The sequence below is a fragment of the Lontra canadensis genome, unplaced genomic scaffold, assembly GCF_010015895.1.
Source record: "Lontra canadensis isolate GAN:19392208 unplaced genomic scaffold, GSC_riverotter_1.0 scaffold10, whole genome shotgun sequence".
Lineage (NCBI taxonomy): Eukaryota > Metazoa > Chordata > Mammalia > Carnivora > Mustelidae > Lontra > Lontra canadensis.
The window spans coordinates 15,153,216-15,174,540 of record NW_022631004.1 but is presented as its reverse complement, the minus strand read 5'-3'; the positions used below and the strand labels follow the sequence as shown (position 1 = coordinate 15,174,540).

Below are 21,325 nucleotides of genomic sequence, written 5' to 3'. Positions count from 1 at the left end.
CCATTAAAAAGGACAAAATCCTGCCATCTCTTAGAGTATGGATGAACCTTGATAGCATTATGTTAAATAAAAAAAGTCAAACAGAGGAAGACACATAATATATGATCTCACTTATATGTGGAATCCAAACAACAACGAAACCAAGCTCACAGATACAAAAAACAAGACTGGTAGTTAGGAAACAAGTGAAGAGGTTCAAAAGGTACAAACTTCCAGTTACAAAATAAAAATGTCATGGGGATGTAATGTACAGCAATGGTGAGTATAGTTAATAATATGGCATCATGTATTTGGAAGCTAAGAGAGGAAATCTTAATTCTCATCACAAAAAACATTTTTTATAATTATGTATGATGATAAATGTTAACTAGACTTATTGTGATCCTTTCACAATGCATACAAACACTGAATCATTATGCTATACACCTGAAACTAGTATGTCAATTATACCTCAATTAAAAAAAATTGATCTCGCATATTTTTAAGGGTTTTTTTTTTTTTTAAAGTAATCTCTACATCCATTGTGGGGCTCGAACCCACAACCCCAGGATCAAGAGTCGTGGACTCCACTGACTGAGGTGTCCTGATTTCACATTTGTATAATACTTAAAATAATACAATAATACAATAAAGTAATTCCTTTTGGGAAAAATACGCACGACCAAATTTTAATTTCATGAATATATTCTGAAACTCCAGAATAACTTTCCAGAAAGCATATGAGTTTCTATTAAACATACTCACTTTAAAAAATATTTTCTCCATTTCAATTAGTTTTAGGCCAAAGCTAGAAAAGCTCTTTGAAGTTTCCATTAAGACTATAACATGCATGTAATACAGTTTTATTGTTATAATTTACATTTACAGGTATAAAGTAAGTTATGACATCTAGCAGCAAAATACATGGTTAATTATGCTTTCTGGTTCTTAAGGTCATAAAATAGTTAAGGAAAGAAGGGAATTAAATTTAGTTGACTTCTTATTGTGTGCTGAGCTTTTAAATATCTGAGGATTTTTATTTCTCAAAACAGTCTCATGAAAAAAGAAATTCTGGAAATATACATAAGAAACTATACAAAGGGGGTAAAAATTGAGAATATGAGGAATATAAGTAGAAATAATGCTTTTCACTATATATTTTTAACATTATAAATCATGCTTAGACATCATCTATTCAAAAAATTAAATTAAAAAACATAATCAGGAAAAAAAAAACAAACCCTGAAGAACAAGAGGCCTCTGATGGGGAGAAAGTAAAAAATGGGTGGAGGAAGGAGGGCATTTTAGCAGGGATTCTAGATCACCATTGATTGATTTTTTTTTTTAAAGAGAGGGACCATGCAGGGCGGGTTGGGGAGGGGTAGAGGGAGAGAGAAAGAATCTTAAGCAGGCTCCATACCCAGCACAGAGCACAATGTGGGCTTTATCTCATGACCCTGAGATCATGACCTGAGCCAAAATCAAGAGTAGGCTGCTTAAAGGACTGAGCCACTTAGGTGCCTCCATTAATTGATTTCTGATGCAATTCATTGATTGAAGCATTAATCCAATTCTGGTCTATATATAGTATACATTTGTCCTTTTTTCTACTGGATTTTAGGTAATATTTTATTTTATTTTTAAATATGTTATTTATTTATTTTAGAGAGAGAGAACATGGTGGGGGGCCAAAGGGAGAAGCAGACTCCCTGCTGAGCAGGGAGCCCGATGCAGGACTCGACCCCAGGACCCCAGGATCATCATCAGAGCTGAAGGCAGTTGCTTAACCAACTGTGTCAGTAAGGTGCCCCTTAGGTATGTATTTTAAAGCCCCAAATTATGCCTTGTTAATATTTTACAGAAACAGTATTTGTTTGGTTTTATATATATAATGTATATATATATACAATTTTATTTCCTCATCATTCTTTCTTTCACCTCCTAATATCTTCCAGAGATCATTTTCAAGAAGAATCTTGAAACCTTTAGAATTGCCATTAGTACAAGTCTTAGATTCTTAGTTTTTGTTTATATGGAAATAGCTTCATTTCATCTTTGTTCTTGAGAACATGTTGAATTCTCCGGAAAGTGCAGAGATGAATTTTGGGGTACAAGATGTTTATAAGGAAGAGATCTGTGAAGGAAAGTAGTGGAAGCAAGACTGGGCAAAGGAAGAACTGACATTCTTGCCATTAATTCTCAGACAAGTTTCCACAAACTGGTAGGGAGCCCTGGAGCAAACAATGGCCTTCAAAAGGTCTTTTTTGTTATTGTTGCTGTTTTTGATGATATTTTCTATTCTCAGGATTTTTGTCTCTGTTTCTCTCCCAAAATTTCACAGAAGTGTTGATTTCTTTTTATTTATCCTGCTAGGGCTAGCAACCAACAGAACGATGAAACCAACTCAACAACTATGAAAGCTAAAATACAGTATAATATTATCTTTAAAGTGTGGAGAGAAAAGAATTTCAACCAGAATTTTGTACTTTGTGAAACTTGTAAACATGGAGATGCACTGCCAGATCCCCTTCAAAGAAAGACTTGCTGTTCAGTTGCAGGAAGTGGGTTAGCAGACACCCTTCAGCTGCCGAGAGTTGCCTTATCTAACTTCATGCTCTTCCTGGGACAGCCTGCAACTAGCAATTGCTGGAGGGGCTAAGAAGGCCTGGATGAAACTGTGAGATACTGGGTAAGTATGTAATACTTTTAGAAATAACAGATACAGTCACAAAGATTACCTATCTATATGAAACTACTTGGAATAAATAAGTTTTTCTAAAAATTCGATGTCTAGAAACCTAAGTTTTGAAATTGAAACATTTAGATTTCTGAAATGCAAAACTACAGTTTAGACTGCTATTTGAAGAGAAATTTAATGAACTATTATATGTAGATGAAAATAAAGTTATCCAGAATGCAGCAAGAGAGACAAGGGAAATATGAAAGTGATGTTAAGAGAAATGGAGGACAGAATGAAAGGTCCTAAAAAGAGGATGATTAGAGTCCTAGGAGTGAGTTCCTAGACGAGATAATGCACAAGAGATAATATTTAGGGAGATAATGGCTGCAAATTTTTCCAAAACTGCTAACATGTGGATCCACAGATCAAGGAGGACTCTAATTATCCTCTTTATTTTCACACACAAAGTATTTATTTGAACTTAAAATAAACATCTGATGTAAGGTTGAGACTTTTTCTTTAATTGCTCATCTACTAATATTTCAGATTTTTCTTACATGCTACAAGCTTATCACCATCCATGATTTCTACTTCCTATTTCTTCAAAGTGAACAGAGCATTCAAATACTCATAAAGCAATCTATGTACAAATCCTAGATTTTTACAATCTCCTCAAAGATCTTTAACAGTTCATCTTGCCTATATTAACTTCAATAATAATCTTTTTAAAAAACAACTTGACTTCATCAATACTTTTTTAAAAATTTTATTTATTTGACACACAGAGAGAGATCACAAGTAGGCAGAGAGAGTGGGAAGCAGGCTCCCTGCTCAACAGAGAGCCTGATGTGGGACTCTATCCCAGGACTGTGAGATCATGACCTAAGTGGAAGGCAGAGGCTTAACCCACTGAACCACCCAGGTGCCCCTCATCAATTCTTTCTAAAGCAATCAACTTATTTTCATGAAAATAATGCTTTCTTGGGGTGCCTGGGTGGTTCAGTTGGTTAAATGTCCTACTGCTGATTTCAGCTCAGGTCATGATCTCAGGGTCCTGGGATGGAGTCTTGCATTGGGTTTCCCATCCAGCAGGGTATCTGCTTAAGGATTCTCTCTTCCTCTCCCTCCCCCAATCACCCTATATCTCTCTCTATAAAATAATCCTAAAAAAAAAAAAGAGAAGAAAAAAGAAAATGCTTTCTTTTCCAATCCATTCTTCACTGTTTTACCTAATATTTAATTAAATTCCATACTGAAGTAACACATACTACTTAACATAAACAGGTTCTAGATAAACATAATGAATTTAGAATAGAGAAAATAAACACCATTAACACATAACTACTGGTAAGGAAGAGAAGTTTGCAGGTATTCCAAAAAATAGTCTTCCAGGAGATGCATCCAACATGCACAGGTCATCAGTTTATCTTATAGCAGGGTTGGAAAATATCCTCTAACCTAGCAAGCCAGCTAATCTGAAAAGTCAGTTATTTTGAGCACAACTGGTATCTGTACATGGCACTTTTTAATCTTTTAGGGAGCTCAAGTCTCACTTCCTGGTTCTGCTTCTACAGAAAGGTGTCTGATATGGGCCAAGATCAAAATGGAATCCTCAGAGAGGACAAATATGTCACTGTACCAACAGATAAACATTTTGTAGGAGAAGGAAAATAACTGAAAAGGTTTGGGTGAAAACTCTAATAATCCTCTTTCACTTTTTTCCCTTGCTGATGCGTCCCTTCCATTGGAAGGGCTATTAGAATTAGGAAGGGATCTGGAAGAAAATAAGCATAGAGAAGGTAGTTTATGAAGGCTCAGCTTTAGGTGTTAAGTAGAAGAGTTATCATTTTCAGATCTTCACTCACTTTCTCCAATTACCGTACAAGTGGTAAACCTCAGAAGACCAGAAGTCAACTTTGGGCAAAATTTATAAAGCAGTTCTTTTGGCCTTTCTTTTGTTAAAAAGGGCAAGAGGAAATCCTCTAGATAGATAAATGGACACACACACACACACACACACACACACACACACATCCCTTTGCAAAAAACATCACTGTAAGCAGCTAGTTAAAAATTTGGGCTTTCGAATTATAGCCAACGTTCTCTATCAGCTATGCAAAATATACCGCAATGTTCAGATACGAACATGTATTTGCATGCATAGTGCTTGTATTTGGTGGTAAAGTTAAGACATCACTTATCTTAATTTTTTCCACAGTTACCCTTTGAGATTGAAGTGCTATATTTTATTTGAGGGTTAAGATGATAAAACATTTATCTAAGAAACTGTTAAAGTGATTATCTGGTCACTTTTAAACTTTAGGACCTCAGGAAGCATTTCCCTACTCAACTTATAAAGAGACAAAATAACTTGGCTAAGAAATATTTCCATTGGACATGCTGGAAAAATAAATGTACTCTTCTAAATTAACCTGTGTATACTTAATAAACAACTTGTATTTTTAGCTATAAAAAAATCCATATCATATTTAAGATGTTTTCGCTAGAGTTCTCCATATTTTTTAAAGGAACAAAAGAGTAAGAACTCACTTTAGTTACAGAATTATCTGATTTCCGTATTGATTTTCTCCTACTGGGCTAATGAATTCCTTTGGGGTAAAAGCTGTATTTTTGCACTGTTGCTTCCTCAGCAACTATCAATATGCCCGAATGTTAGATATATGTAATAAATGGTTGTTGCATTAATGAGTGAGTTTTATATAGGAAGAGAAAAAAGAAACTGTGGCTTGTGGGAGAAAAGTTTCTAGATTCATTTAATACTAGATTGGTAAGAACATTAAAGATTATTCAATCTGATCTCCTAACTTTTGAGATGAAGAAATTATAAACTGAGTGGTCTAAAGACACAAAGTTAATCAGAGATACAGCCAGAACTAGAATGTCTCCCAAATGCTTATTCATATAAGTGGTTTTATATTTTTGTTTTTGATTTTTAATAAGAAGAGGTGTAAAGTTATGTAAAACTGTGGGCTTTGGAATTAGAAAGACGGTTCACATCCCAGCTCTATCACTTTATGAATTTGGGTAAATTGTGTAACTACATGAGACTCAATTTCCGCATTTGTAAAATTGACTACAATCTAACTTACTGGGCTATTCTGAGGATTAAATGAGATAGGTGTATAAATTTGCTGAAGGGGCGCTTGGGTGGCTCAGTGGGTTAAGGCTTCTACCTTCGGCTCAGGTCATGATCTCAGGGTCCTGGGATTGAACCCCGCGTCCGGCTCTCTGCTCAGTGGGAAGTTTGCTCCCCGCCCCCCCCACTGCACCCCCGCTCTGCCTACTTGTGACTATCAAGTAAATAGATAGAATCTTTAAAAAAAAAATTGCCGAATACAGGACCTGGTGCACAGTATACTTAATAAACTAGAAACTTCTATGATTATTACATTATATTGCTTTTATTTTACTATTCCCATAAACTACTGAAATTATTTCCTTAAATTGGTACGGTGATGCCTTTAAAGACTACTGGAAATAAGATTTATTGGCATGTCTTCATTATAGTGACATACTAGAATTTATTTGTATCTATTACAATGATAAAATAGAACTAGATTACATTGAATTTTTTTTAAGTAAACTACACAGCATGGGGCACAAACACACAACCCAGAGATCAAGGTCACGTGCTCAGAGCGTCTGGGTGGCTCAGCTGGTTGAGTGTCTCACTTTGGCTCACTGAGATCATGACCTCAGGGTCCTGGGATCGAGCCCCGAGTCGGGCTCCCTGCTAAGCTCCCTGCTTTTCCCTCTCTCTCTGCCTGCCTCTCCCCCTGCTTATAATCTTCCTCTCTCTGTCAAATAAATAAATAAAATCTTTAAAAAAAAAAAAAAGTCACATGCTTTACCAACTGAGCCAGCCAAGTGCCCCTGTACTGAATATTTTTAATGCTATTTTGCAGTTCAGTAAAATAATTATTCTCAAAAGCAGTAATGAGAATGAAACCGTGACATGGGACAGAAAACACCACAGGCTACCATTTGCTGTTATAAAAGTTATCAAAAGTAATACAGAATAATGCTTGCTATAGGTCAGGGGTTGGCAAACTACAGCTTGCAGACCAAATTTGCCACAATTCTGTTTTTGTAAATAAGGCTTTACTAGAACTTTATTTGTTTATATACTGTCCATGACTGCTTTTGTATTACACCAGCAGAGTTGTGTAGTTTAAAAAAAAAAAAAGTTATATACATATATATATATATATATCTATATATATCTAGCAAAGCCTAAAATACTTACTATTTGACCTTTTATAGAAAGTTTGCTATGCCCTGCTGTAGACTGTGGCAAGTGTATTAAATTTTTCCTAAAAAGGTGTTAACAATTTGGACATCAGATAGATCTGCAAATAACACACTGAACTCATGGCTTAAGTTATTCTGTGTAACAAGAAGCCAGAATAATGGCAACTTGTAGGTTTTAATATATTTATCCAAAAGTGCCATATGACAGCATTTTACAACCTGTACATAATAGTATTAATATTTTATTATTAATATTCGTTAATGTTCTATTTATATATTTTATACCTTCTTAAAAGAGATTTAGAATACACACACACACACACACACACATACACACACACATATATTTTAAAGATTTATTTATTTACTTTGGCAGGGAGGGGCAGAGGGAGAGGAAGAGAGAGTCTTAAGCAGACTCCACAATGAGCATGGAGCCTTATGCAGGGCTTGATCTCACAACCCTGAGGTCATGACCTGAGCTCAAAGTAAGAGTCGGATGCTTAACTTACTGTGCCATCAAGGTGCCCCTGATTTAGAATTTTTTTTTTTTTCAGGGAATTTTCACTCTTTTCTTGTATTATTGACACTGAACAAATTTGGGGAAAAATTAATTTGGTGCTAGGAAGTCACAGGCAACATATTTACCACCTTAAAAATTAGGAGCAAAAAATAAAAAAGATTAGTAGTACTATATATTTAAACAGAACTACTCACTGTTGCTAATGTGGGAAGTGTAAAACATACCCATTTCTTTCATGGTCCTTTTCATACACATTGCTGATCCCTTTTGGATTGCCTGGTAAAGGGAAGCACTCTTACCAGAAAATGAAGCTAAAATCATATCAAGTTAGATTTGACATTATTCTGCTATTTTTTTATTTTTCTGGATCAAGACTAGATAAATAACAGATGGGTTCCCTTGTGTGACTGAAAGAATACAAATAATATTTTTTGTTTGTTTTCTATAAAAATGTTTTTTCTCAGAATTCTACAAATGGCTCTAATGTGAATGTGACAGTCTCAGCTAAGCTGATTGTATTATGGTAACATATTTCTATTACCAAAACACAGGTTCTAGAATCAAATCCTTGGGACATAGAGCACTGAATTAGATGGATGGAAGAGATGAAAAAAATGAAGAGGCACTTTAGAAAAGGAAACGTTTTCTTTTGAAAATCAATGTTTAGAAGAAAAAAGTGAAGGATAGGAATAATCGTCCTTCGAACCTCAGTAGTTATGTATTTCCAACAACAGAATATTGAGAATTGTCTTTGTGCAAGGCACTCTAGTACAAGTATCGCATTTAATCTTCACAGCCACCCATGAGGTAGATATACTGTATTTAACCTATTATTTCTTGTGTTTCATGTAAGGAATTGAGGCTCAGATTATTAGAGGCAGGACGTAAACCCAGTCTATGACGTCAAAGCCCATTTTAAAACCAATATGCTATAGTCAAATAGTTTTCTAGAAATACTAACAATCTGAGACTTAAACTCTCCTATAAAATGCTTTAAGTTTCTTAAGAGGCACTAAATAAATATAGGGAATTTTTTTTTAAGATTTTATTTATTTATTTCACACAGAGAGAGAGATCACAAGTAGGCAAAGCAGCAGGCACAGAAAGGGGGAAGCAGGCTCCCCGCTGAGCAGAAAGCCCGATGCAGGGATCGATCCCAGGGCACCAATATCATGACCTGAGCCGAAGGTAGAGGCTTAAGCCACTGAGCCACTCAGGGGCCCTGGGAATTATTTTTAAAGGAAAAAAAGAAAAACAAAAAAACTCCCCAAGTATCTGGAAAACTACTGTGATCTTTAAATAATACATAAGATGGAAACATATTCTAGAAATAAACCCTACTGATTATAAGCTGTAAAATATGCATTATTCTGACAACTCAGGCCATGTTTTATAATTAATTCTGGATTCAGGCATTAAATATTACTTTTTCAAGTATTAATACATTTTTAAAAAGCGTTCTTGCTAAATAAATAGTTGGTATAAAGTATTTTAAATATTTTAGAAGACTATATCACCCATTTTTCTTCAAATTAAATATATGCAATTTGCATTAAATCCAATTAGTACTCCGAAACAATGTGATCTACTACTTCACAAACCCATTTTTTTTTTTTTAAGATTTCATTTATTTATTAGTCAGAGAGAGAGAGGGAGAGCGAGCACAGGCAGATACAGTGGCAGGCAGAGGCAGAGAGAGAAGCAGGCCCCTCACTGAGCAAGGAGCCCGATGTGGGACTTGATCCCAGAACGCTGGGATCACGACCTGAGGTGAAGGCAGCCGCTTAACCAACTGAGCCACCCAGGCGTCCCCACAAACCCATTTTTTAAATATTTGAAATCTTCAGTATTATGCAAAGTGACTATTAAGTAACCTTATCAATTTTAAAGCAAACATATAAAAATATTATGCTCTTTAAGTCACCTGAGGAGGCTACTCCAAGGATAACATCATTGCTTAATATACTTAAAAAACTTCTCATTAGGAATTATTCAGAGCCCGTTAGGTATTCTTTTAGGTATTCTCTTATTAGCTAATCTTGTTCAATTATGTGTGCACATGACTTCAAATAGGAAGATAGTATCTCTGGTGCTCAATTCACAAGTCTGTAGAAGATTTCTCTAAAGTAAAATTCTGAATTAAAATACAAAAATTCTAATATATGAATATTAAAAAATCATAAAGTAGGGCAAATATTGTAATGATTCACTTCTATGAAGTACCTAGACTAGCCAAATTCATAGACATAAAGTAGAATGATGGCTGCCAGAGGCTGGGAGGCAGAGAAGAATGGGAATTACTGACTGATGGGTACAGAGTTTTAGTTTAAGAAGATAAAAAAGTTCCTGGAGATGGAGATGGCTGCACAACAATTTGAATGTACTTAATGACACAGAACAATACACTTAAAAATGTTTAAAATGGCAAATCTTATGTTATCATTTAATGGGAATACTTTACCATAATTAAAAAAGAAAAAACGCAACCTAGGTGGCTGGCCCTATCGTTTGTCAGCGGGCTATAGATTGCTGACCACTGATACACTTTGTTAATGTTACTCTGTGTAAGCCATATGATCTCTTATGCATAAACTTCCTCTCATGAAAGTGGCAGAAATGAAAGCATACTATCTATTTCATAAGATGCTGCAGATATCAAGTAATAGATTTTAGCCACAATGAAGTTTATATAATTAAGAGTTGATGTTTATAGCACTTTCTTCTTCCTTTTTTTTTTAAGGTGGGGGAGGGGTAGAGGGAGAGAGAGAAACAGAATCTTAAGCAGACTCCATACCTAGTGTGGAGTCTGGTGCAGGGCTCCATCCTACGACCCAGAGATCATGACCTGAGCTGAAATCAAGGGTCAGAGGACATTCAACTGACTAAGCCACCACCCAGGTGCCCCTACAGCATTTTCTTTTTTTTTGAACAAGCCAGATTCAAAGATTTTATTTGTATTTAATTGAGAAAGAGTGAGAAAGCAAGTGAGAGAAAGCATGAGAGTGGGAGAGGGGCAGAGGGAGGTTGAAAAATAGGCTTTCCAACGAGCAGGGAGCCCAACATGGGGCTCCATCTGGGACCATGACCTGAGCCAAAGGGAGACACTTAACCAACTGAGCTATCCAGGTGACTCTTAAACAGCCAGGTTTAATTCAACATCTATTACTTAAGCCAAGACTGAAAACCAGGAGTCACAAGGGAATTAATGGGATCACACACACAATAAAGCTTTAATCATACCTGCACTATCTCCCAGAACAGCCTCTGAACTACTGTGCTGAAGAAAAAGGCTAATATTAACTCTGGGGGGAAAAAATACATACTGCAGGAAATTTTAAAAAAAATGTCTGTATATGAGTATTTTTTTTTTAAAGATTTTCTTTATTTATTTTACAGAGCGAGAGAGATCACAAATAGGCAGAAAAGCAGGCAGAGAGAGAGGGAAAGCAGGCTCCCCGCTGAGCAGAGAGCCCGATGCGGGACTCAATCCCAGGATCATGACCTGAGCCATAGGCAGAGGCTTTAACCCACTGAGCCACCCAGGCACCCCTGTATATGAGTATTATTAATTCATGAAGTGTTAGTGTGAAAAACAGTTCTTTCATCAGGTTTAGGAAAACTTTAACGAGAATAAAAAAGTCAAGAGATTCCCTAATTTGAACTAATAAAGGGTTCTCCAAAAAATAAGAAATAAATCACAGAGATATTTGAAGACAAGTATGGGAAACAAAATGAATGAACAACCAACATGGTTAAGAACTGTTTTTGGTTAAAGCTAAAATGACTATTAAACACACTTTAAAAATTTAGAAATACTGAAAATGCATGAGTTAACCTTTTAAGAATTCAGAAAAACAAAGTAATTTTAAGAGAAGCATTAGTAAGAAAATAAGAACAGAAATAACTGAATTGAAAAGATAATCATCTAGCAAGACTGATCAAAGTGGAATAAAGAGAACATACAAGCAAGATGGGATTGGGAGGGAGATAAACCGTAAGTGACTCTTAATCTCACAAAACAAACTGAGGGTTGCTGGGGGGAGGGGGGTTGGGAGAGGGGGGTTGGGGTTATGGACATTGGGGAGGGTATGTGCTATGGTGAGTGCTGTGAAGTGTGTAAACCTGGCGATTCACAGACCTGTACCCCTGAGGAAAAAAATATATGTTTATAAAAAATAAAATTAAAAAAAAAAAAAGAAAAAGAGAACATACATTACAAACAAAAAAGGTAAAAATTTACAAAACAAAAAATATATGAATAACTTGATACTAATATATTTGAAAAGTTAGATAAAATAATCTTTAAAAAAATAAAACGAATGCCTTTATGAGAAATAAAACACCTGAATAAAACAATTACTATTTAAGAAATTCAAATAATAGTTTAAAAAACCTAGTGTCTTTCACAACTTCTCCCTCCCTACTTTAAAGATCCTAGGACAGAGGTGCCTGGGTGGCTCAGTTGTTGAGTATCTGCCTTTGGCTCAGGTCATGATCCCAGGGTTCTGGGACTGAGCCCCACACTGGGTTGCCTGCTCAGTGGGAAGCCTGCTTCTCCCTCTCCCACTCCCCCTGCTTGTGTTCCCTTCCCACTATTTCTCTCTGTCAAATAAATAAGTAAAATCTTAAAAAAAAAAAAGATAACAGGACAGAGTTTTTAAGAGGCTATATCAACTCTTTCAAAGAGCAAACAGCCTCTCTACTCACTGTAAAAACTGAGAATTTAAAAAAACCTCACTTTATGAAGCTTTTATAACCTTGATAACCAAACTGGACAAGGACAATACAAGAAAAGAAAAACTTACCACAATCCATTTTATATATGCATATAGAAGCAAAAATCTTAAAACATAAGAACTGGAAAGCAACGAAAAGACAAATCTGTCCTTACCTGCAGACAACAGTACTTCTACAAAGAATATCTAAAAGAATTTACATAATTAGAATTAATAAAAAACTTCAGCAGGGATGCTCAATATAAGATCAATACACAAATTCAATTAATGGCATTCTTGTATACCAGCAATAATCAATTTGAAAACGTAATAGAGAAAAGATCCCATTCACAATGGCAACAAAAAATATAAGGTACCGGGAACAAATAAATGAAAACATAAATAAACAAAAAAATATTAAAAGTTAGTATTACAATGATGGCAATTTCCCCCAAGTTCACTTAAAATAAAAAATAATTTCAATCAAAATGCCAAATGTTTTTCAGGGATAAACTGATTCTAAAATTCATATACAGAAGTGGCAAGAATGGTTAACGTAATTCTGAAGAGCAAGGTAGGGGAAACATGGGATTAATACAAAGCTATTTCTATAGACCAATGGAACAAAAGAGAGCCTAAAAATGAAATTTGAGTGTGACAAAGGTTGCATTACAATTTAGATGGGCTATTTGACAAATGGTGCAAAAGGCATAGTGCTTACTTGTATGAAAAATAAAATTATCTTCTTCGTAATGTAGAAAAAATACATTTCAAGAGATTAGAGATAGGAGTCAAAAAATCAAATTTTAAAAATTGCTGTGGGCACCTGGATGGCCAGTTGGTTAAGCGTCTCTCTCTTGATTCTGGCTTGGGTCATGACCTCAGCATCCTGGAATGGAGCCCCACATTGGGCTCCTCAATCAGCACAGAATCTGCTTCAGATTCTCTATCTCCCTCTGCCCCTCCCCCTGCTCATGCCCATGCACTCTCTCAAATAAAAGGAAATCTTAAAGTAAAATAAAATAAAATAAAATAAAGCAAATAACCTAACAGAGCAATGGACAAAGCAGGAAATGAGCAAAATCACAGGAGAGAAACCCCGAATGGCCAATAAACCTATGAAAACATGTTCAACCTTACAAGGGGAATAAAAATTACTATAGGATTGAGATACTGTTTTAAAGGTTGGCAAAAACTAAAAAGCCTGAGAACACCATGATGGGGAAAATGGGAAATTCATACTTAACTGTGAGTGTAAATTAAAATAACCATTTGGTTTGATGATGTATCTTACAATGCAACAATTTCACTTTCTGGTATATACATCCTAGAAATTCCTGGGACATGCGCAAGGAAGATAGGTATTAAAAGAACGTTCACCGCAAAAATGGTTTATAACAGCAAAAAAATTGGAAACTACATGTCCTTAAAAGAATTAGTGAATAGATTGCAGTATATATATATTAGATTAAGACAGTTAAAATGAACAGATTAGTAGTACATACATAAAACCGAATGAAAAAAAGCAAGCTATAGAATGATTTCACTTAATGGATTTTTAAAACTTACAAACCGCAAGTTTTATAGATCTGCAAATACTCAGCCACAATATAAAAATATTGGGAAGAATGATAAGCACCACCTTTACAAGAAGGGTTACCTGGGGCACCTGGGTGGCTCAGTGGGTTAAAGCCTCTGCCTTTGGCTCAGGTCATGATCCCAGGGTCCTGGGATCAAGCCCCACATCGGGCTCTCTGCTCAGCAAGAAGCCTGCTTCCCCCCTCTCTCTGCCTGCCTCTCTGCCTACTTGTGATCTCTGTCAAATAAATAAATAAAAAATTAAAAACAAACAAACAAACAAACAAACAAAAAACCAAGAAGGGTTACCTGTGGGGAGGGACAGGAAAAAGAATGGGAACACCTAAGGGAACACAGGCAGACATCAACTGTGTCTTCAACGATAGCTAACCAGACAGCCAGCCAGATAGATATAATAATATAATATAATGTTAAGATTTCAAGGCAGTTTGGATATGAGTACACACGTATTTGCTACGTTATTTACTATACTCCCACATATTTGAAACATTTTGTAATATAAACTTCCTTAAAAGGAAACACATTTTAAAAACTGAACTAGAGGGGCGCCTAGGTGGCTCAGTCAGTTAACTGTCTGCCTTTGGCTCAGGTCATGGAGCTCCCTGATCAGCATGAAGTCTACTCCTCCCTCTGCCCCCCAAGCCCGCTTGGCTCTCTTTCTCTGTGTCTCTCAAATAAAATCTTAAAAATAAAAAAAAATGAACTAAAGCCACAGCATTAATATAAATAAATCTCAAAAACTAAATGTTAAGTTAAAAAAATCAAGTTACAGAAATATGTATAGTATAGTATCACTGTATAACATATTTCTGTAAAACAGCTGTTCCACAGCTATATACATATTGTATATATGTATACATATAGTTGTATAGACTTTAATGGGAATGGTATACTCCAAATTCAGGATGACGGTTGTCTCTGGGCAGGGACTAAGAGGAACAGGATTGGGGAAGGGAACATAGGAAGCTTCAGCCAAATCCGTAAAGATTTCTTTTAAAAGCCTGAAGCAAGGGGCACCTGGCTGACTCAGTCATTAGAGTGTGAGACTCTTGATCTCAGGGTAGTGAGTTCAAGCCCCACGATGGGTGTAGAGCTTACTTAAAATTTTAAAATAAAAGAAAATCTGAAGCAAATATGGCATCGGGTAAAGCTTGGTACTGGATGGTTTTTAAAATCCCATATTTATATATATGTATGTAAATAACAGCAGAAACAATAACAAATGAAGAAAATGAATGAAAGCTAACATCTGAGCACTTATTATGTAGTAGGCACTCTTCTGAACGCATGCATGTATACTCCTAAGAACAACCTAAGGAAGTAGATTCTGCTTGTTTCTAATACTATTATTATTTTATTACAATTTGATTCTATTACTCATTTTACAGATGAGTAACTAAAGCAGAGAGAGGTGAAGTTGGCCTAAGATTATAAAGCTAGCAAATACTGAAAATAAGATACGAAGCCAGGATTTGTGCTCCAGAGTTTACACCTTAATAACCATGTTATCGTTACAATGTCATTCTCTATTCCTTTCACTATATCGTCAATAATTCATTTCCAATGTTATTTTGATATGTTGGAAATGAAAAACACATTTTAATCCATGACCACACACACAGATTTCTGTGCAGCTCACACTAGTTCTAAAGATGCTCAAATGCTCAATTTAAAAATAAATAAATAAATAAATAAATAAATAAAATGCTCAAATGCTCAAAGAATTCTAGGAATGTCCTGAAAATAGTGGCATCCCAACTAATTTATCAATTTATATATTTCAGATTTGGTATTTTTTAGGTCATTATTTTATAATCAAACATTATTTTTTCAATAGTCTAACATACTATATATCTGGAAACTTAGATAGCTTATATAAAGAAGCCAATGATGTAACTGAACCATCTCTTTTTCTCTCATTAGAGGCAAAATTCCATAACTTAGCTTCAGGTCTGAAAACTCATATTAAGAGTTTTTAATAAGTCATTCTGCCAAGAAATTCAATTTCAATCATTCCTTTTTTCTGGTTTCTCAATATAAGTTGTTTTTAAAAAGCCCATAGCTAATATTTATACAATAATAAATTGACATTCTCAGTCATTAAATATTTATCAGCAATGATTATGTGCTAATCATACACTCCTTGCTCCTGGTACCACTGTCAGCATTTCTTTCTTCCTTTTTTTTTTTTTTTAATGATTTATTTATTTATTTATATATTTTTAGGGAGAGATAGAGAGTGAAGGGTGGGGGAGAGGTATGGGACAGGGGCAGAGGAGGATGGAAAGGGAGAGAATCTCAAGTAGACTCCCTGCTGAGTGCAGAGCCCACAGGGAGTTGAGTGTCAACCCTGAGTTTATGACCCAAGCCAAAAGCAAGAGTCAGATGCTCAACCAATTGAGCCACCAGGCACACACACACCCCATTTCTTAAAAATGTCTTTTCTCCATATATACAGCCACATTGTCGATGTTATCATCTACTGACCTACAGAATATGTATTCAAAAAATATAAAAATATGAAAAAGAAGTTCTTGCTTTCAAAGAATTCACTGTCTAGCAGGGGAAAGAGACAAAAATTATCTATAATATGTTAGTACTTTAAAAAACGTAATTAAACCTTAAGGGTGAAGGGAGATGAAAGGGTGGCTTGGTGCACTTCTAACAGCTAACCTGGAATGTGAACAGGAGACAGCAATGGAGACTGCTCTTTCAAGAAAACTTGTCTTAAAAGGAAGAGAGAATGATAGCTAGGGTCATAGGTTCTAGAGAAGGTTTTAAATTAAGAGAAATACTTAGCATCAATTATTCTGGAGTAGTTTCCTTTTTACATTCCTCTCCTAACACTAAATCCCAGTTTGAATATAACTAAGTCACTTAACATTTCTAAGCCTCAAATGAGATAGATGTTTAAGAACTCTAAATTATGAGGAAACTAAAATAAAAGACCTCTAAAGTTCTTTCTAGACCTAAAATTCTATGATTCTGTGACTGATTATCCGAGCTCTTTAAATTCAAAGGTAAATCATAAAATATTCAGTATGCAAAAAAGAAAAACCAAGACCAATTAAGAGATGAACTAGTTGTACAACTGTATTCTATTACTTTTGCAAAACTGTTAAAACAATTCCTCTTTTAACCATCAGTAAAATTTTCACAAAGACAGTGCCTTTTTATCAGCTGGTAAAGTGCTTCTCACCCTCAAACCTGTACACTTCTAAACAATCACCAAGCAAACTGTTTTGTGACAACAGAAATAAACTGCTTAAAAGCCCATAGCTTAGACTTGTAAAAGTCATCTTTTAAATGGAAGAGGTTTATAGAAACACCTATAATACATTCCTTCTATAAAATATTTGCTCATTATCTTTAAAATTTTAATGTACAGGTTCATAAACAGTTTTTTTTTAAACTAGCTAAGATTAGATCTTTAGAGTAATATGCCTTCTTTTCACTATTACACATTCTGAAATTTAGAACAAGGTTTCCCTTACCTGATATGGACATGGAATGTGATATTCTCTGCAGCGTTCTTGTATCCATGTTGTTTCCCAGATGCCACGGTAAGCTTGCTCATAAAAGTAGCATCCAATTACAACCAAGAGTGGTACGAGATAAAGAATGCTGAAAACACCAATCCGGATCATAAACTTCACCAGCTTATCTTGGTTCTCCTTTTCTAATGGAATTTCAATTCGAACTCTGTTTAGGGATATAATGCCAGCTAAGAGGAGAGAAACTCCAACTACCACATATAGGCAGAGGGGAGCAAGAACAAAATATCTCAATGCGTCAACATCGTAGAGGCCAACAAAACACACGCCACTGATATTGTCACCTTCAATTTTATTCATCGCTAAAAGGATGATAGTTAGAGTTCCAGGGATGCCCCATGCACTGGCGTGAAATAGCAATGCTTTCTTCTCAATAGCTTCACTACCCCACTTTGGCACAGCTGCCAAGAACCATGTGATGGTAAGAATTACCCACCAGACACTGCCAGCCATAGTAAAAAAATAGAGTACCATAAAAAGCATGGTACAGGCTTTATTGTGAGATCCTTGTGTCACTGTGGAAGCCTTATACTGTGCAGGGCTAGATGCATTGCAGGCTACTCGGTCCTCAAGCAAAAACCCAATGAAGAAAATTAGTGATACCATCATGTAGCAGACTGCATAAAATATGATAGGTCTTTCAGGATAACGGAATCTTGTGACATCAATCAAAAAAGTTAAAAAAGTAAACAACGTGGCAGAGAGGCAAATGATTGAAATTAATCCTATGAAGTATCGAGCAAATGAAAGTTCTTCTCTCCTAAAGTACATATTTGGACAAGGAGGTGAACAATCACGCACGTGTAAAAAAGAATAACCAAGATCAGGATCAATTTTCAACTCTCGAGGACACCAAAAACCATAGTCCCTCTGCACTGCCACTGGAGCTCCTTCAGTAGGATCACCAGCTAAATTCAGATCCACAAGTCGAGGATATGGCTCATCACAATCTGGGAACCTAAAAAAATACAAGATAAGAACCATTTTCACTTATTGGGAAATCTATTGATACCTAACAATTTGGGTTTCCAAATTTAGCACTCATGACCTTCTTCATTCTAATATCCTTGGCGTACAATTATATTAAGTAGGAATAAAGTAAATATTGATTCTTGTTTATGGGCCATACAATCAGACTGTCCATTGTTGATCAAAAAGTAATATGGTTTTATATCTGATTTTTTTTTTAAAGATTTTATTTATTTGACGGAGAAAGACACAGTTACAGAGGGAATACAAGCAGGGGGGGTGGGAGAGAGAGAAGCAGGCCCCCTGTCAAGCAGGGAGCCCAATTTGGGGCCTGATTCCAGCACCCCAGAATCATGACCTGAGCCGAAGGCAGACGCTCAACGGACTGAGCCACTCAGGCGCCCTGGCTTTATACTTAATTTTGTTTTGGTTTCAAAAACAGTACTTTTTTTAAGGTTTTTTTTTTTTTCCCCAATAATTTCTACCCCCAACATAGGGCCTGAACTCACAACTCCTGAGAACAAGAGTTGCATACTCTTCTGACTGAGCCAGCCAGGCAACCCAAAGAGTCTTCTAATTAAAATAGCCTAACTTAGCCATCAATAAGTAACACTGTATATAGGAAGCATTTATTTAAGACACACGCTTTAAAATAAGATTTCAAACTATACATTATTATAAAAGAAATAAATACATATCTCTAACAAAATAGTAGTTTTTCCCCAATCTTTAACTACAGTTACTCCAGATTCAATGGAACTTCCTTAAGCAGAAATGTTAAAAGATTTTTCCCAAATGCCCAGCCCAAGGTGTTCTAATTATATTAGCATTAAAAATCATTATAAGTGGCGTAGTTTTTAGACCTTTCTTTCCCATTTTATATCTGTCCCCTGCTTAGCATATTGGTTAATTACAGTCCTTCTAAAGTCCCTAATATCAACTACTTCTTTCTTATCACCCCTAATTTCTATCCAATCCATTACATTCTCTAAGTCAGTTATTCTCAAACTTTGGTGTATGTAAGAAAAAATATTGTTTTAAAAATAAAAGTTCAGTGCCACCTGGGTGGCTCAGTCATTTAAGTGCCTGCCTTCAGATCAGGTCGCAATGCAGCAGTCCTGGGATCAAGCCCCAAGCTGGGCTCCCTGCTCAACAGGGAGTCTGCTTCTCCCTCTCCCTCTGCTCCTCCCCCGACTTGTGCTCTCCCTCTCCCTCCCTCACTCAAATAAATGAATAAAATCTTTCTAAAAATAAAACTTCTTGGGGCACCTGGGTGGCTCAGTCAGTTAAGCATCTACATTAGGCTCAGGTCATGATGCCAGGGTACCATTCAGCAGGGAACCTGCTTTTCCCTCTTCCTCTGCCCTTGCTTGTGCTCTCTCTCGGTCTAATAAAGAAATAAAATCTTTAAAATAAATAAATAAATAAGAAAATTCTTGGTTCCCACCACCACAAATCATATTACAATATACCTGTGTTAGGGCCCAGAAATTTGCATTTTAGCAAGTTTCCAAAGGTACGAGATCTGCAAACTTGAGAAAGTGTCATGGCTGCAGAACAAATAAAACAGGTTTGTGGTGCAGACTTGAGTAAGGGTACCATTCTCATGAACTTCTGCATCTTCAATTTTCTTGCCTGTATCAGTTTCTAAGCCTTCAGACTCCTAATAACTAGATGTTTAATAGTTTATATACATCAAATAGTTTTCAAGAAGCTGTGGTTGATATTAAGTTTGACAAAAACATGCATAACCTTATGCTGTAGCTGATTAATCTTTTATTTTCTAATACAATCCATTTTCTTCTCTGGACTTGGAATTGTAAATCCAAATGAGAGAAACTTTTGGCATCTAAGCATTTGCTTATATCCTGCAATATGTCAGGGATTAAACATGAAAAGACAAAAAAGCCAGACTTTCTATCCTGCAGTCTAAAAGGAGGTACAAATTGTAAATACAAAATTCAGCAGTGGGATATATGAAGTAAATAAACTCTATATAACGTATAAAAATAATACAAAAGATTAATTCTTCCCAGGGGCAAGATTATGAAAGACTTCATAAAATAAGACCCTCAGTACAGGATTTTGACTCAGTATTTGACAGTTCTGGTAGTATGCAATCAGTATTCTAGCAAGAAATGCAAGCAATGGCAAAGAGATTTGAACAGGGTAGTTTAACATCGCTGGAGCATGAAGTGTGCATGACTTGTGACAGGAGATCAGGTTGGAGAGATAAGCATGTTGCAGAAGAGAGAGAACAGTGATACAGTTTCAAACCATGCCAAATTATACTCTATGTTTTTATGGCTATATTTGTATATTTATCTGCCACTCAATATATATATACTTCACTCTATAATCTTTTCAAAAACCAAACTCTTGATTTCTACTCCTTAAGTTTCCCCTGTTTCCGTAAGTGGTAATCACATTCTTCTAGTTACTCAGGCCAAAAACCTTGGGGTCATCCTTGAAATCCTTTCCTCTAATACACACCTCACAATCTGCCACCAATTTCTATCACCGTACCTTATGATGTATCTTCTCATTTCCTCCACTGCCTCTGTGCAGTTTAAGCCATTAATACCTCTTCCCCAGACTTCTGGAGTATCTTCCAATTGATCTCCATTTCCACACAGCAGTCAGTGTCCTTTATAGACATGCCACTCCTGTGGTTATGATCTTGTCTCTTCTGCTCAAAGTCCTCTAGTGCTCTCCCACCTCACTAAGAGTCAAATCCAAAGTCCATATCAGAGCTACAAACACCCTACGACCAGTATTTTTCTAATATGATATCCTTCCATTCTCCCTAAATTACTTGACTCCAGATTCTCTGGTTCCCTTGTTCTTTGGCTAATCCAAGCATGCTTCCATTTCAGAGCAGGTACACTAACTGCTGTTTCCTATGCCTAGGTTTTTCTTCCCTAGACATCTAGGTTATTTGTTCTCTCGTATGGTTTGGGTCCTTATTCTAATGCCTCTTTATCAAAAAGGCGTTCACCAATATGTCTGTAGAAGAGAGTCCTCTGCTTCCCCATAT

The 21,325-nt window shown here is 35.8% G+C and overlaps 1 protein-coding gene across 1 annotated transcript in view; it reads right to left on the bottom strand.

The window, feature by feature from the left end:
- FZD3 (frizzled class receptor 3) overlaps positions 1-21,325 on the bottom strand; it is a 93,858-nt gene that overhangs the window by 33,787 nt on the left and 38,746 nt on the right. The window contains exon 4 of the mRNA XM_032855705.1: positions 17,260-18,277. Coding sequence (XP_032711596.1) covers positions 17,260-18,277 — 1,018 coding nt within the window. The remainder of the gene's footprint in view (positions 1-17,259; positions 18,278-21,325) is intronic.